Source organism: Lynx rufus, unplaced genomic scaffold (genome assembly GCF_022079265.1).
Source record: "Lynx rufus isolate CCGP_SWC_20201006 ecotype Redwood Valley unplaced genomic scaffold, mLynRuf1.p SCAF_1, whole genome shotgun sequence".
NCBI lineage: Eukaryota > Metazoa > Chordata > Mammalia > Carnivora > Felidae > Lynx > Lynx rufus.
In genome coordinates, this window is record NW_025814823.1 from 101,652,523 (window position 1) to 101,669,864 (window position 17,342).

Genomic DNA, 17,342 nt, shown 5'->3' on the forward strand with positions numbered 1-17,342 from the left:
CAGAGCATGAGTGGGGGAGGGACAGAGAGAGAGGGAGACCCAGAATTCAAAGCAGGCTCCAGGCTTGAACTGTCAGCACAGAGCCCGACAAGGGGCTCGAACTCACAAACCATGAGATCATGACCTGAGCCAGTCAGTCGCTCAACCGACTGAGCCACCCAGGTGCCCCAATTCTCTGCTTTTAGATTGCATTGCTGACATCTCACTCAGAAGGAAGAATAGACAAACGTAAACCAGTCAGTACTTACCCGGCATGACTGCCCACATGTACCCTAAAGACATACTTTTTGTACAAGACCTTAGGAGTCATCTGACCCAGCCTTCAACTCGTGGTCGTAGCTTCTTCTCTATCCATTCTTCCCAGACTTATCTGCTGTTTACTGCATGTTCCTGCTTCTTCCTCTCAGTCAGAACAAGTGGCACTTGGAATTTTCCCTGACAGCCTCCTGATAGGAGAGCCATGGTATTTTTTTGTCTTCAGGTGTCTGAAATGCCTGAAAAATGTAAATTTGTCTTTCTTTAAGAAAAGTTTCATGGATCTAAAATTATAAAGCACACGTTGCATTCAGGTGGTATTTGGGGGAGGGGTTGCCTTTCAATAGCAAACTTTTGCGATAGATTTAAAATAAGATTGAGGAGATACACAACTTTCAGGATTGTGTTTGATGTTACAGTCAGGCACACCTGTATGTATATGAGCTGTGTCTGTGAGAGATTTTCATTTTGTGGTAGTTGCTAACAGCCTATTTTATAACAACTAACAAAGGTTCACCACCATTTTATTGTGAGACATGAAGTCACAACTTCCTTATGGCCCGATGTTTTTTTATCTGAACAATGGTAAATGTAACAGCCTTCTATTTGTAGAAATGGCCAAGTGAATCTGATATGTTTGTCCTTGTTAGGAAAAGCCTTCAGAGCTTGGGAAATGGCATTTAACTATTGTAGTCATCTCTTTTTCCTCCTTTTTCAGGAAGAAAACATAAACACAATATTTCTCGGGCAGGTACTGCAAAGAACAAAAGCTTTAATCCTTACTTTATCCCATTTGTAAAAGCACTGCTTCCAGTCTCGATGTAGAACTTGGAAGTAGATGGGCAATGTTAATAGTGAGATTTGTTTGCCAGGTTATGTGAATTCCTGTTTTTTAAGAAATTAAGAGTAAGCTAAAGTCATGTGAGTTTAAGTGCTGAAGAGTTAAAGCATTTTATAAGTGAGATGGCAGTGAACACGGACTTAGTCGTGTGTGGCGTTTAGAGCACTTGGCTTTGTGAGGAGTCATGAGTAGATAAAAAAGAAAAAGTGGTGAAAATGTGACCTTTTAGTGGCGATTTTTAATTTGTGTATATATAATTGCTGTCTTTCCTACTCTGCCTGGACTTTGGTGATTACATTTAAAGCCTTCTTATTCATTGCTTTATTCTTGTGTATTTAAAGACTTTGTACACACAGGAGCGTTTCGAAATAGAGAATTTGGTCAGATGAACATTTGCGCAGATTTATAAGTATTTTTCCTTTGTGGAGATCAGTGCACTGTTCCAGGTTTAAAAAGGAAAAAGGTGGAAGAAGAGTGTAACATCACATTGTGGAATTTTAGCCTCTTTATTCCTGTGGTATAGATCTTTTGATCTTAACTGGGTGATTAATATTCGGAAGGCACAGATGTAGTGATTCTCTTGTGTACCTTCTCATACCTTCTTAAGTCCTTGTTTTGGATGCAATCTCACTAAAGCTGTGTGTGACCTGACTTTTTCTTTGGTCGCCTCTTGTGGAAGCCTTCTTTACTATTTTCATGTCGAATTGTTATTTTAAATTGTGTCTGCTCACGGTCTCCTTTTTAATATCTTTCCAAATACTTTTTTTTTTTTTTTTTTGTCAAATGCTTTGAACCTCATTTCATAATCTTCCTTTGGATCACTCTCTTTTCCCTTCATGAAAAGGCAGCTTTTGTGGAAGTCATTTGAAATTAAGTAAATACCCTGCATTTCTCTTTAGCAGGTAGCACTAGAATTGTCTTGTTTTCAAAATTATTATGGAGTATTCATTAATAAAGAGACTAGGCTTTGAGGAATAAACTTCAGTTGCTTTGCAAGTGTTAATCTGTGTTCTGTAGAAGAATTAACATTTCAAGCCACTACGTGGTAAGCTCTCTGAATAAGAGTGAAGGGATCACAGAATTTATGGTTTTACAAAAATGCCTTCTTTCTGTGTTGTCATCTTAGGATGTGATTCATTTAATTTCTAGGTTAATTGCCCAAATTCCTGAGGACAGCTCTTTTAGCCTCCCAAACAGCTTTTTCGCAGTTTAGAAACATGTATTTACGTTTTATGATTATGTTTTAACAGTTTAAAAATGTATTGCACAATCCCTTGCTTTCTGAAGCATGATGAGCATAATTTACATTCTCTGGGTGATTCAGCATCATAATTTTTGGATGATTACTATTATATAGTGATGACCTCAAGTTTAGTTGAGGAATGTTAGGACGTATACCTTGAACTAAATAAGTGTAGAGAAAATGCGTTTAAATAGTAGTGTTTTTTTTTTTTTAAACAGATGTTACTTTTTTTGAACAGTTATTTTTTTTTAAGAGCAGTTTTTGATTCATACCAAAATTAGGCAGAAGGTACACTGGTATTCCTTATATTTCCTGCCCACACACATGCAGCGCTGTCCCCACTATCAACATTCCCCACTAGAGTGGTACGTTTGTTGTAATTGTTGAACCTGCATTGACACATCCTTATCATTGAGAGTCCATAGTTTACTTTGGGATTTCCTTTTGGTATTGTATGTTCTACGAGTTTGGATAAATTACAATTTTTTTTAATGTTTGTATTTATTTTTGAGACAGAGCCTGAGCAGGGGAGAGGCAGAGAGAGAGGGAGACACAGAATCCGAAGCAGGCTCCAGGCTCTGAGCTGTCAGCACAGAGCCCAACACAGGGCTTGAACCCGTGAACTGCGAGATCATGACCTGAGCTGAAGTCGGACGCTCAACTGACTAAGTCACCCAAGCGCCCCTGGATAAATTTATAATGACATGTGTCTACCATTATAGTATTATACAGAAGAGTTCCACTTCCCTAGGCATCCTCTATACCTAATCATCCTTCCTTCCCCACCAACCCACTGGTCTTTTTATTTATTGTCTCCATGGTTTTACGTTTTCCAGATACCATACAGTTGGAGTTAAGCAATATGTAGCCATTTCAGACTGGCTTCTTTTACTTAGTAATATGCTGTGCTTTTAAGGGTTCTGCATGTTTTTCCCTGGCTTGATAGCTCATTTCCTTTTAGTGCTGAATAATATTCCATTGTCTGGATTCTCCATAGTTTATCCACTCATATACTGAAGGATATCTTGGTTGCCTGTAAGTTTGGCATTTATGAGTAAAGGTGCTGTAAACATCCATGTGCAGGTTTTTGTGGGACCTAAGCTTTCAGTTCTCTGGATAAACCCCAAGGAGCTCAATCCTGCATCATATGTCGAGAATATGTTGTAAGGCACCCCCAAACTGTCTTCCAAACTGGTCATACCGTTCTGCGCTCCTACCACCGATGAATGGGAGTTCCTGTGGGTCCACGTTCTTGCCAGCGCTTGGTATTGTTAGTGTTATACATTTCCACCATCCTAACGGGTTCCTGGGACGAGCTCCTATGTGGAAAAGGGCTTTTCCCCTCCACAATACCAAGCATTCTCAGCCACCAGTAGCATGTCTGAGAATTCAACTTAATACTGGCACTATCTATGTGGAGAAAGCATCAGATCCCAAGGTTAAGGATTCTGTCCTGTAAGACTGCTCCCCTCCCCCTCTTCTGGACTCCAGTTTCAAGCTCTGGGCTATTACTGGTGCTTCTGACTGATCAGCTACAGATTAGAGGTTCTAGCTACCTCCTCCTTAAGTTCAGTTTATTTGCTAGAATGGTTTCATAGATTCACATTTAACAGTTTATTATAGGATATGATAAAGGATACAAATGAACAGTCAGTTGAAGAGCTATGGACAGTGAAATCCCAAACAAAGGAGCTTCTGTCTTTAAGGGGCTTGGGGCCTGGCTTGGTGGCACATGGGAGTATTCTGGTTCCCCAAGTGTGGAAGCCCTCCCAAAAGGACCAAAAAGCTGCGTTCCTGGGTTTTTATGGGGGCTTCATTACATAGTCAGGATTCACTAAGTCCATGGCCATTGGTTGATTCAATCTCCAGCCTCTCCTCACTCCCTGGTGGTTGGGGGGTACAACTAAAAGTTCCAAACCTCAATAATCATATGTATGGCCTTCCTGGCAATCGGCCCCTGACCTTGGGTGGGTCCAAAATTTACCTTCATTAATAATAAGACACCCATTTCACCTTTCTGGTTCTGAAGTGTTTTCAGGAGCTATGGATGAAGACCACATATACCTGAGAAATATATTTTGGTTATCTGAGTGATGAAATATATATTTCCTGTAAATCATTACGTCAAGTAGTGTTATCTCATTGTTGTTTTAATTCGTGTTTCCTGATGACATATGATGTGTATGTACCGTCTTTTCATGTGCTTATTTGTCATCGATATATCTTCCTTGGTGAGGTGTTTTTGAAGGTCTTGGTCCATTTTTAATCAGGTTGTTTGTTTTTATTATTTTTGATTTTAAGAATTCTTTGTATATTTTGGGTAACAGTGCTTTATGAGATGTATCTTTTGCAAATATTTTCTCCCAGTCTGTAGCTTATCTTTTTATTCTCTTGAAAGTGGCTTTAGCAGAGCAGAAGTTTTAGTTTTAATGAAGTCCACTTCACCAGTTATTTCTTTCATGAACATGCCTGTGCTTTCATATCTAAAGAGTCATTTCCAAACTCACAGTCATCTAGATTTTCTCCTACATTATATTTTAGGAACTTTATAACTTTTCATTTGACAGGTCTTTGATCCAGTTGTGTTACTTTTGTGGAGGGTGTAAGATCTGTGGCTAGATTCATTTCTTTTATATATTGATATCCAGTTGTTCTAGTACTGTTTGTTGGGGAAAAAAAAACACAAACCTTTCCTCCCTTCTGTTGCCTTTGCTCAACTGTCAAAGATGAGTTGACAGTATTTACATGGGTCTGTCTTTGGACTGTCTTTTTTCTTCATTGATCTGTTTGTTCACAAATACTGCATTGTGTTGATGACTGTAGCTTTATAGTTAGTCTGAGGGTAGTGTATTTTTTAATAGGGTTTTTTTTTGGTATTCAGATGTCTTTTAGCCTAGTATTTTTTATCATGTGTCGTGCACCTATTGCTGGTGGTACTTGGCTGTTCCCTTCTTTTGATTTGCTTCTTTTGATAGCCAAACTTACTGGATTTTATCCAATTAAGAGAACTGGATTTGAAGAAGACTTCAGGAATTGCATGCGTGTGCTAGGTCCTTGCTCGGGAAACTTTGTTTTTTGCTAGATTAGGTATCTGGACTGGTGAGTTGTTACTGCAAATTGTCTTATATATTTGTGTCTTTTCTTTTCCTGAATAGGTTCGTGTTTTCATTTAACAATACAACCATTTTAATTATGTAATCTTGAAAAAACGTTAATGAGCTCCATGAATCTTGAGGAAGAAGAGTATTTATTTATTTATTTTTTGGTGGGGTGCTGGGGGAAAAGTAATTTTTAACTGTTTAGGAGGAAATATAAAGTGAAACTTTTACTTGTTTCTTTTTTTACTTGCTTTAAAAAATGTGAACAGGGTGTATATAATAAGGGCCAAATTACCTTGGGAGTTTTTTTTGTCCCCCATGAAACAGAACTGTTGAAGGTCTGAAAAGGTATTCTTCAGTTACTGTGTTTCCAAGATAAAGCCTTCCCTATGACTTATTACTCACCACTCACTATGTGGTGAAATTTACTTCCTGACTAGTCAGTGGATGAAAGAACACAAGTAAAGAATTAGGAGGAGAAGGAACATTTCAGACTGAGTTTCAGTAGTGGTTAATTTTACTAGCTTGTTTTCATGGCTTGAGTTTTTAAATACTGTGTAGGTTTTGAGACTAATACTTTTCTTTGAGACAGTCATATAGGCAAGATCTAATCATCACGGCTTGTTGACACCGGTAACTAAAACTTCCAACTTTGGATGGAATTTAGAGGGAAGTGCTTTTTATAGTGAGTTCTTCTCCTTAACAAAGAACACACTACTGTAGGGGTCAGTATTTATGTATCATTTGGTCTTTTAAACTGCATGCTATATAATATGCAGGTCTTGCCTATGTATTGATAAATTTTCCCCTACATGTTTCACATTTGTTGATGCTGCTGAAAAGGGTATTGCTTTTTAAATTTGTTTTCCAGTTGCTCATTGCATGCATAGAAATACATTTGATTTTTATATATTGACCTTGTATCCTGTAACCTTGGTAGAACTCATGCACTAGTTCTAATAGAGTTTTTTAGGGGTAGATTATTTAGCATTTTCCACATATACAATTATATGGTCTGCAGAGAAAACTGGTTTTACTTCTTCATTTCCAATCTGATTTGAATCCAGATTCAATCCAATCTGAATACCTTTTAATTTTTTTTCTAGCTTTTCTGTACCAACAAGAACTTCCAGTACAACACCGAATAGATAATGTGAGAGTGACATCCCTTGTTTTGTTCCTAATTATAAGGTTGCCTTTTCCATGTAAGAATTATGTTAGTTGTAGGTTTTTCGTGGAAGTCCGTTGTCAGAATGAAGTTTTTTTTTCTATTTCTTGTTTAACAAGTGTTCTTATCATAAATGCATGTTGTGTTTTAAGAAGTAGTCTTTCTCTATCTTTTGAGGTGATCTTATGATTTGTATCTTTTATTAATAAGGTGAATTATATCAGTTGGTTTTTGAATGTTAAACCAACCTTAACTTCATAAGATGAACCCTACTTAGTCATGATGTATTATCTTCTTAAGGATTTTGTGTCTGTGTTGAGGAACATTTCTTGTATTTTCCTTTGCTTGTATTACCTTTGACTGGTAATATCATGAAGGAAATAAGAGTTTGTGTAGAGTTGGTATTATTCCTTAACTGCTTAATATAATTCACCAGTGATGCCATCTGGACCTTTGGTTATATTTTGGGAAGATTTGAAATTATAAATTAAATTTCTTTAATTGGCATAGAGCCGTTCACGTCTTCTTTGTAACTTGTAGCTTTTACAATACTTGTCCATTTCTTCTAAGTTGTATGGAGCTGTTCACATCTGTGTAACTTGTAGCTTTTAAGGTACTTGTCCATTTCTTCTAAGTTGTTGAACTTATTGGCATAATGTTAGCTCATAATATTCTTTGATCATTTGTTTAGTGTGTGTAGGGTCTGGCCTGATGACCCCTTGTTCCTCCTGATACTAGTAATTTGTATTTTCTTTTAGGTTAGTGATAGGATCAGTTTTATTGAACGTTTCAGATAATCAGCTTTTGATTTTGATGGTTTTCTCAATTGATGGTCTGTTTTGTCATCACTGGTTTCCTCATTTATCATTATTTTTTCCTTTTTTTTTTGGTGTTATTGGCCCAGACATAGGTAAATGAGTCAGAATACAGAGTCCTGAAATGGACTCCTACATAGAGGTCAATTGATATTTGAGAAGGTGCAGAAGTAATTCAAGGGGAAAGGATAGTATTGTAAAGAAATTGTATGATAATAACTAGATATCACTATTGACAAAAAAAAAAATGAATTTAACCCCTTTTACCCCACAGTGAACAAAAAGAAGAAAAATGACTTCAAATGAATCACAGATTTAGATCCAAAACTATAAAATTTCTTTAAGAAAAAATAGGAGAAAGTCTTTGTGACCTTAGACTAGTCAGAGACTCTCAGATAGGATAGAAAAAGCTCCAACAAGAGGCACCTGTGTGGGTGGCTCAGTCGGTTAAGCGGCCGACTTTGGCTCAGGTCATGATCTCACAGTTCATGAATTCAAGCCCCACTGTCTGTGTCTCGCAAAAATAAAGGAATATTTAAACATTTTTTTAAAAGCATAAACAAACACAACAACAAAAGCTTGATAAATTGGGCTTTGTCAAAGTGTGAACTTGAAAGCAAGCTATAATTTGGGAGAAAATGTTTGCAAAACTTGTTGTATGAGAATAACTTGTATCCAGAATACACAAACAACTCTTAACTTTCTGACAAGACAAACAGTACAGTTAAAAAAAGTGAGTAAAATATTTAAATATTCACTTCACAAAAAAAGATGTATGAATAAGCAGTAACACATGAAATAGTGTTCAAAAACATTAGTCACCAGTGAAATTCAAATTAAATCACAGAGCGCTAACCCCTCATAGCCACTAGCATGGCTAAAATATAAAAGAGTGGCCATGCTAAGTGTGAGATGGGCACTTACACGACTGGAATTCTCTTAGATTGTTGGTGGAAACAGAAAATGGCACAGCCCCTTTGGAAACAGTGCATTCGTGTCTCATAACGTGAAAATTACACTTTTCCATATGAAGCAATAATCCTCCTCCTAAAAATTTACACAAGGGAAGTGGAAACAAGAATGTTCATAAAAGCTTTATTCATAAAACCCCCACCTGGAAGTTATTCATGGTCCATCGGTAGGTGACTATATACATATATTGTGATATATTACTCAGCAGTAAAAAGTAATGAACCACCAGTGCGTGCAAAACATAAAAACATGATGTTGAGTGAAAGAATTCGGGCCCAAGGGTCCATACTATATGATGCTGTTCATATGAAGTTCTATAAAGAAATCACATTTAGTGTAGGCTCCCAGAAGCAGGTTAGTGGTGGTTTGGAGACCGGGGAAGGGGAGAGTAACAGGCAGGGGGGCATAAGGGAACTTCTTAGAGTGCTGGAAATACTTCTTGATTGTGGTGGCTCGTGTGTGTGTGTGTGTGTGTGTGTGTGTGTGTGTGTGTGGTTAGCATTTTTTAAATGGATCCTTATAATGGGTGCGTTTTATTATATGGAGATTATGCTTCAATCAAGGAAGTTTCGTTTTTAGTGCTTATCAAATCTGGCTGTATTTCAGAATCACCTGCTAAGTCCTTTCAAAATGCACATATTCTTCTAGCTCCTGTCTTAGCCCAGGAATCAGACTCCATCGAGAGGCCTTGCTCACTTGAGGTTTTTAAAAGTTTCAGAGGTGATTCTGATTCTCATTGGGACTTTAGAAGTAAACTTTTTCCTTTGCATGACTCTTTATTCTTAAGGTTCCCAGGATCTAATAAGGTGAAATTGTATATAAAAAATATATTTCTGTTTTTTTTCCATGTTATTCACATCCCCACTTTTATTAAAGGCTACAAAGAGACCTTAAGTCTCTTTTACTTATTTTGAAAGTTTTCTATTTTTAATAGCTTATGCTTACATTGTTACAATAGAAAATACCAGCAAAAAAGAAAAACTAGCCATTATACCAAAATTTGAGTATATAAAAATGGAAGGTGAAATGTCCTGTGTCATCCTCCAATCTTATAACCCTGATTACTAACGATTTGATGCATATTCTTCTAGATATCTTCCTTTACTTCTAGGAGAGGGGCACATATCTAGTATTATGTCTTTTCAAATATTCATTTTTATATTTAAAAATTTTTAAGGTTTAGTTTTGAGAGAGAGAGGTGGCGGGGGGGAGGGGTAGAGAGAGAGAGGGAGACACAGAATCCGAAGCAGGCTCCAGGCTCTGAGCTGTCAGCACAGAGCCCCACGCGGGGCTCAAATCCACGAACCGCGAGCTCATGACCTGAGCTGAAGTCATATGCTTAACCGACTGAGCCATCCAGGCGCCCCTTTTCATTTGTTTATATTTAAATAGTATGCTCTGTGGCAGCCATTATACAGAGTCCTGAGGACAGTGAGCCAAAAGACATCTGCCATCCTATAACCTCCCGTTTGGTGGGAGGATGGATATTGACTAAAAAATGACACAACATACATACGCAAACTGTAGGAAGTGTCACAGAAGACAGTTATAGAATGGGATTGCATAGTAGAAATGATAACCTGTTCAGAGTCATGCTTTGAAAAGTTTTCTTTTTCAAAACCACTGCTTAGATAGTATGATGATTACTCATTTGGATAAACATCTTACCCATGAACATCCTTTTAGAATTAAACTACCGTTTTTGCCTCTTACTGTTAGAGTTTTTATATTATTTTTTTAAAGCTTATTTATTTTGAAGGAGAGAGAGAGAGCAACCATGAGCAGGGGAGGGGCAGAGAGAGGGGGAGAGATTATCTCAAGCAGGCACCGAACATTGAGCACAGAGCTAGACTCAGGGCTCAAACTCATAAACGGAGATCATCCATGACCTGAGCCCAAATCCACAGTCGGATGCTTAACCGACTGAGCCACCCAGGCACTCCTGTGTTTTTTTAAAATAGCAAGAAATCTTCATAATGTAACTTCAGTGACAAAAAATTTCACTCAGCAAATATTCCTAAGTACCGTTCTGAATCTTCATCTGTAATTGTCACTCAGTTATGTGCTGTACAACATTTTGTTGCTAAAACAACAGTAGCAATTTGAAAATGGCAGTTTGTTCAAAGCAGCACATTTTTGGTGGTGGCAGAGGGGTTATTAATGTTGATATGTGTCAAACATGGGTGCTTTAAAAAGTATATTACACAAAATCCTAATTGCACTTAATATTAATGGGAGAGTGTATAGGATGGGTGTTTTATGCTCCCATAAGTTCAGGAAGTGCAGGGTTACATTTTATCTTTAGGTTTTTCCAGACCTTTTAATATGTTACATCCTGGGTCTTTAGGATAGAGCTACAATACACAGTGACCCTGTATTTGACCATGGAACCCTTTCTGCCTTGCTATATACTTCTTGGGATAGATATCTAAGGAGAGAAATGAATGTCCAGTAGAGTCTTTAGAAAAAAAGAATTGTAGGGCCATCTTTTAAAGATGCACAGGAATTGTAATGTTAAAAACATTGTTTAACCGGACGTGATTTGTTTTTTAAAAGCACTAGATATTTTATATTTATATACTGAACTCTGGGAATTAATTTGTATGTAACAAAAGAATCAGTTCTCCATTCTTGCATCCTTAACTGGGAATAGAAAGTGAAATTGATGTTTCTCTTACATTTCAGAACAAAGTAGAAGAGATGACTTAGAAGCTTTAGGTCATATGTTCATGTATTTTCTGAGGGGCAGTCTTCCTTGGCAAGGTTTAAAGGTAATTGTTTTTGTGTTTCCTTTTGAATTTAATAAATTGGTGCTATGTTAAGCTTCTGTCCTGCAAGTGGTTAATTTTAAAATTACCACCTTGCCAAGATTTTTTTTTTCTTTGTGTTTTAGGCTGACACATTAAAAGAGAGGTATCAGAAAATTGGAGATACAAAACGAGCCACACCAATAGAAGTGCTGTGTGAAAATTTTCCAGGTAATGAATGACGCCACACTGATACATATGCTTCTATGCAGAAAACCAGAGCGGTTAATTTTATTGCTCAAGTTTATAAATACTTTTTCTTCATACTTAGATGAGTTCACAGTAGGACTTAAAAGATGTCACCATTTGATGCATAGACCACAGGGTCAATTTTTAAATTGCTTTATTAAGATGGTATTAATAATAGAAGAAAGTCCCATCTTTTAATAGTGTTGACCGGTATCAGCCAAAATATCACTGACATACTTTTACTAAGTTAAAATATTTGCTGAGAAATGCCAACTGTAAAGTTTTGGCGTACTTTGCTAGTCACTTGAGTCTCCGTGCCATGCTCAAAGGGGGGGTGTGATTTAGTTTTCGAAGTACATTAAAATCTTACCAACCTTTCTACTCTTAGGCTAATGTTACCTGGGGGGGATGGGGTTATGAAAATAGTTTTATTTTCATGTAGATTCTTGACAGTTCCGATTAAGCCAACCGAAATTCACTTGAGATTCCTAAATCAATTAAGGAATAAGAATAATGTGTTACTAATGAATTAAGCAAAATGTGACCCAAACGTGAAGATAAAAGACTGAGTTCACAGCTCGCTTCCATATTCACAGGCTCTCCTGCACAGGGCTGGCCTTTTGGTGGTAGTCGTAGCAGCCACGTAATCTCAGGTAGCCCTTCCTCAAGCTTGCTTATATCGTTCTCAGACAGCAAACTTTAATTTTGTGTTTTTCTCCTTTGCTGTAACATCTAGAACTAGTAGGTTAAAAACAAAATATGGGTTGACCCTAGCAGTATAGGTGTAAGCAGATTGGCCGTGTGTTATTGGGAATTTCTGTACAGGCTTCCGCAGGAAAAAATGGGGTGTCAAAGTAAGTTAACCTGGTGTAATTAGCTGGAAGGTGGAATGGTGAGAGTCACCCTGTGAGGACGGTCCTTGCTGGGTTCCGCTCTCACCACCCATTGGGCTGGGCGTCATCCTGTTCTTACTGGATCTGCACTGGATCAGAAAAGCACCCAGGAGTAACTTTCCATCTGTTACTACAGTGAATTTCTGTATCCTGATGGTGAAACCCTGTTTTACTAATTGCTCACCATTTTACCTCTTCACTTCCATGGCTTAAAAATACATGTCTCTAAAACATTTGGGAATTACAACGGCATGGAGAGATTTATGTATTACCAAAATAATTGTTAGATGACCAGAAATCCAAAGAAGAATTAAACTGTGTTTCTGTGTTCTATTTCTGAGATCTCTTAGCTTTATTTTGCTAGGTCAGTTGGTTAGAATTCTGTACATAGCCCAAGTTCAGAATGTGAATCCTCTCTGGGTCATTTAGTGTATGTGACTAAAAGAAATCCAGCAAGGTAGTGCAGATACTTTCATATATAAACCAATTCCTACCACTATTTTCTTTTTTCTTTTCATTTTGTTTTGTTTCTTTTCTTTTGCTTTCTTTCCCTTTCCTTTCCTTTCCTTTCCTTTCCTTTCCCTTTTCTTTTCTTTCCCTTTTCTTTTCTTTCCCTTTTCTTTTCTTTTCTTTTCTTTTTCTCTCTCTTCTCTTCTCTTCTCTTCTCTTCTCTTCTCTTCTCTTCTCTTCTCTTCTCTTCTCTTCAGCTTACTTAGTATAATTGTTTGAACTGAATGACTGAAATGCCCAAGGCTTTCTTTGCTTTGAATCCCTTCATCCAGTTGACAAGTTAAATGTTCAGTTTCTCAGAACTTACATTTTTCCGTAATATCTTTTTCCTACCAGTATTTTAAATAAATTAGCTGAGTAATGTGCTTGTGTTTAAATAATGATACGTTATTTTTAATTCAACCTTTAGTACAAGGTTTCTCTTCAAACTAACAATGTAAAATAAAAGTTTTAGCCCTTCCTAATGAAATGAAGCAAATGTATTTGTTAAATGAAACCTCTCATTTTTCTTTTGACCGTATGTTTTTCTTGCCTTCTCTTCTCCTTTTTAACTTCATTTTGATTAAATGCCTAAAATTTGAAATTGCGTTAGAATGTTGTTACTGTTTTCGTGTTTTTATAACACTGTGCTTTTAGATATGATATTTTATTACCAATAAGTACATAGACAGGTGTGATCAGAATAATTTTTATTCCTTTCCAGAAGAAATGGCAACGTATCTTCGTTATGTAAGAAGGCTAGATTTTTTTGAAAAACCAGATTATGACTACCTAAGAAAACTTTTTACTGACTTATTTGATCGAAAAGGATATATGTTTGATTATGAATATGACTGGATTGGTAAACAGTTGGTGAGTACTTTATTCCTGTATAGTGAAAGATTATTTGTAGTACTTCATTTTCCACAGTACAGCTTCTTCAGTGAAAAGAGTTGAGACAAATACCTTTTTTTTTAAAAGGTTCATTTTAATGGACATTTTAAGTAGCCCCATACTAAAATTATTCCTTGAATTTTACAAAAATCCCACATTAGGACTCCTTACTTTTTATTTTTATTTACTTATTTTTTCAAAGTTTATTTTCTGAGAGAGAGAGAGAGAGAGAGAGAGCACAAGCCGGGGAGGGGCAGAGAGAGGAGAGAGAGAGAATCCCAAGCAGCATCTGGCTGTCAGTGCAGAGCCCAGTGAGGGGCTTGAACCCACAAAATGTAGAATGACCATTTGAGGCCAAACCAAGAGCTGTACGCATAACCAACTGAGCCACCCATGAGCCCCTGGACTCCTTGCTTTTTAAAGTAATGAGTTACTTTGCACTTTTCATTCCTGATTTAGTTCTTTAAATTTTTTTTTAATGTTTGTTTATTTTTGAGAGACAGAGCATGAGTGGGGGAGGGGCAGAGAGAGAGAGAGAGAGAGAGAGAGAGAGAGAGGGAGAGGAAGGGGGGAGACACAGAATCCGAAACAGGCTCCTGGCTCCAAGCTGTCAGCACAGAGCCTGACGCGGGGCTTGAACTCACAAACTGCGAGTTCATGACCTGAAGAGAAGTCGGACGCTTAACCCTGGGCCACCCAGGCACCCTGTCATTCCTGATTTAGTTCTTAATATGAAATATATATATTTTTTGCATAATGTCCCATTATTTTAAAAGATCTGTTATACATTTTGCTTATTTCAGCCATTTCTCAAAACATTTGTAATTTAAATTTGTAAGTTCTAGCTATACTAGCAGTTTTAGGCTATGTCTTGAAATAGATACTTAAAAATTGGAGTGTGTTTTGTGTTTTTAAAACTGTTCCAAGTTTTTATAACTTAAGAAAATTTATCTTGGTTATAACTAGGATTGGTGATCACTTATAAAGGGACTTGTCATTAAATTCTTTATTTTACTTATTTGTCTTTATTTTATTATTATTATTTTTTATTTTGAAGAGAGAGTGCACGAATGGGGAGAGGGGCAGATGGAGGGGGAGAGAGAGAGCGGGTCTCAAGCAGGCTCCATGCTCCGTGTGGAGCCTGAGGCAGGGCTCGATCCTACAACCCTGGGATCATGACCTGGGCCCAAATCCAGAATTGGCCGCTCAACCGAATGAGGCACCCAGGTGCCCCTAAATGTTTTCTTTGAAGAGGCATCTTTTAAAATACTTATTCTCAACAGTTTTTTTTTTTTTTTAATAAGTATGAGTGTCGTACAAGATTTTCTTTACTTGTGGCTCACTGTTAGTGAATTTTTATCCGTATTTGGAACTACCAAACTCTCAGATTCACATGTTTTTGAACAATGGCTTATTTAAGTGTTTAATCTATATTTTTCTTTAATCCAAAGTGATTTGATTGTATGTGGTATCTATGATGTCAGCCTGAATAAACTGTGCTTAAAGTATTTATGTTAAGTTTTGAAATATATATGAAAAATAAAAATTTTTGTAAGTCTCTCCTGTGCCAGAATATTGACAGTAAGCCAGTTCATGACCTTATTTAAAAAAATCTTTTCCTCAATTTTCTAAAAATAATTTATTGTGTTTATACATTAGCTTTGAAATTGAGAGACATGCACACATATACTTTCATTTTTTTTTGATACGATAAAGTAATCTAAAAGTAAAGACAGCATTAGAAAGTCTTGTATTGATGTAAAAAAGTGAATACTTGATAAAATATCTAAATATTTTGAAAACCCTCTAAAGAGTAGCTGCGTTTCCCTTGTGTTAGCTTGTTATTTTTAATGACACAGTTCAAGGATAGTATCTTTTCTTCAGGCTTTAAGTGTCTTTAGTTTTTCCTTGATTCCCTTAAGCAGCTAAATGATTTTAAGTGAGACTTCTGAAATAGAGGGTATTGATGTTAACTATTGTATTGTAGCCTACTCCAGTGGGCGCCGTTCAGCAGGATCCTGCTCTGTCCTCAAACAGAGAAGCACATCAACACAGAGACAAGATGCAACAGTCCAAAAATCAGGTTTGCTGCCCTTTCAGATTTGAAATGTCTGGATTTCCTTCTGTACTACCTTCTGAGAGCTTGAACATATTTGGTGGTTTACCATGCCCAGATGATAGCTTTATATGTGTGTGTATATGTGTGTGTGTGAGCGTATACACACATGTAGATAGATACCGAAGGATTGAAATACCTATTTTTTCTTCAATAGACAAAAAACAGATTATATACACACCCATATTAAAGATTGAAGATACTTAGATTTGCAAGAAGTAAACCTACTCTTTACTAGTTTCCCTGTTCATTAGTTTAAAAGTCACATGAAAATGTGTAATCATAAATTTCTAATTAGCGGTATAAGTTGGTATAAACTTTGAGAATATTTGATATTCTATTAGAATGAAAGTATTTGGATATGCTGTTGGAATAAATTGTAATAGCGGTTGGTATTTCTAACTATAGTCTGATTTAGTGGAAAGTAAGGAAAGTAAGGAAAACAGTGTGACCTGTAAGAAGTTGTTGTGTAATGAGCGGTTAAGAGCTCACTCAGTCTCTGGAATTGGGTAGACCTGGATATGACTTGATCCTGGAGAAATTACTCTATCTTTCAAAGCCTCAGTTCTCTCTTCTGTGAAACAGAAATAGTGATTGTTAATTCCTAGCATAATAGTAAGCATTCAGTAAACCTCCTCTCTCAAGGCTGTTATGATTATTATAATAAACTCATAAATAACTATGTTGCCAAGCAGTGTAAGCTCGATCACATGAAACATACTAATATAGTACCATGAAGGATCACTGAGTATGTGGCATTTATAGAAATTTCATGGAGAAGGTGGCTTTTGAGATGAGCCTGAAGAATGAAGGGAATTTTTAAAGGCAGATGAGGCACAAGGCCATTTTGGGGGAGAGTAAACAGGGTAAGATATGAAGCAGAAGTTGAAAAATGTAGGAGTTTGAGGAATAGTGAGCTTTGCAGTTTGCTTGGAGCCCAGAGTAGGTTTGAGGCAAAGCGTAGAAGATAAACGGGCAGCGAAGAGTGTGTGTTTCCTGGGCAGGGTAATTGAAAGCTGTTGAAATTTTTGTGAAACGAAGCTTTATTTAACCCATCTTTGACCTGAAACATTTTGCTAATTTGGGTCTTTAGAATTTTCAGTTCTAACCCTTTCTGGGGAAGGATCATGTTAACACATGATCCTTAGCCTTTCTTCCTCTTCTGTCTTTTATCCCACTGGAGTTCCATTGAGTTAAACAAGAGATGAAAATCAAAGGAAAAAACACAACTTATTAAAAATCATAGCAAAATAAAGTGCTCCATTTAGGGGATATTTAAAACCATTATGCTTTAACGTACAGCCACTTTAAAAAGAGTAGTTTTAGAATTTTGCCTTAGAAAAATTGGGACAGGAACCGGTCTTCTATAGAAGTTACTTCATATATAAATTACTACTCGTTGATAGCTTGAATACTCTGGTAAGGTGCTGCCTATAGAAAGAAATGGCTCCAAAGTCCAAACTTAGGGTTGGTGTTTTATAAATCACAGTTAATTTCTCATTGGGATGAAGAGCAGTAATTCATGTTCTCTGGAAATCACTACTTGAGCTATTAGGTATCAC

General features: G+C 36.7%; 1 protein-coding gene across 4 annotated transcripts in view; it reads left to right on the forward strand.

Annotated features, from left to right (window-relative positions):
* The window catches only part of CSNK1G3 (casein kinase 1 gamma 3), a 105,621-nt gene that overhangs the window by 63,431 nt on the left and 24,848 nt on the right, over nucleotides 1–17,342 (forward strand). For 3 of the 4 annotated variants that reach the window (XM_047083911.1, XM_047083917.1, XM_047083930.1), the window contains exons 7-10: nucleotides 11,078–11,163; nucleotides 11,286–11,370; nucleotides 13,495–13,643; nucleotides 15,652–15,747. In XM_047083911.1, coding sequence (XP_046939867.1) covers nucleotides 11,078–11,163; nucleotides 11,286–11,370; nucleotides 13,495–13,643; nucleotides 15,652–15,747 — 416 coding nt within the window. The remainder of the gene's footprint in view (nucleotides 1–11,077; nucleotides 11,164–11,285; nucleotides 11,371–13,494; nucleotides 13,644–15,651; nucleotides 15,748–17,342) is intronic. The other variant, XM_047083923.1, reaches the window with a different exon arrangement.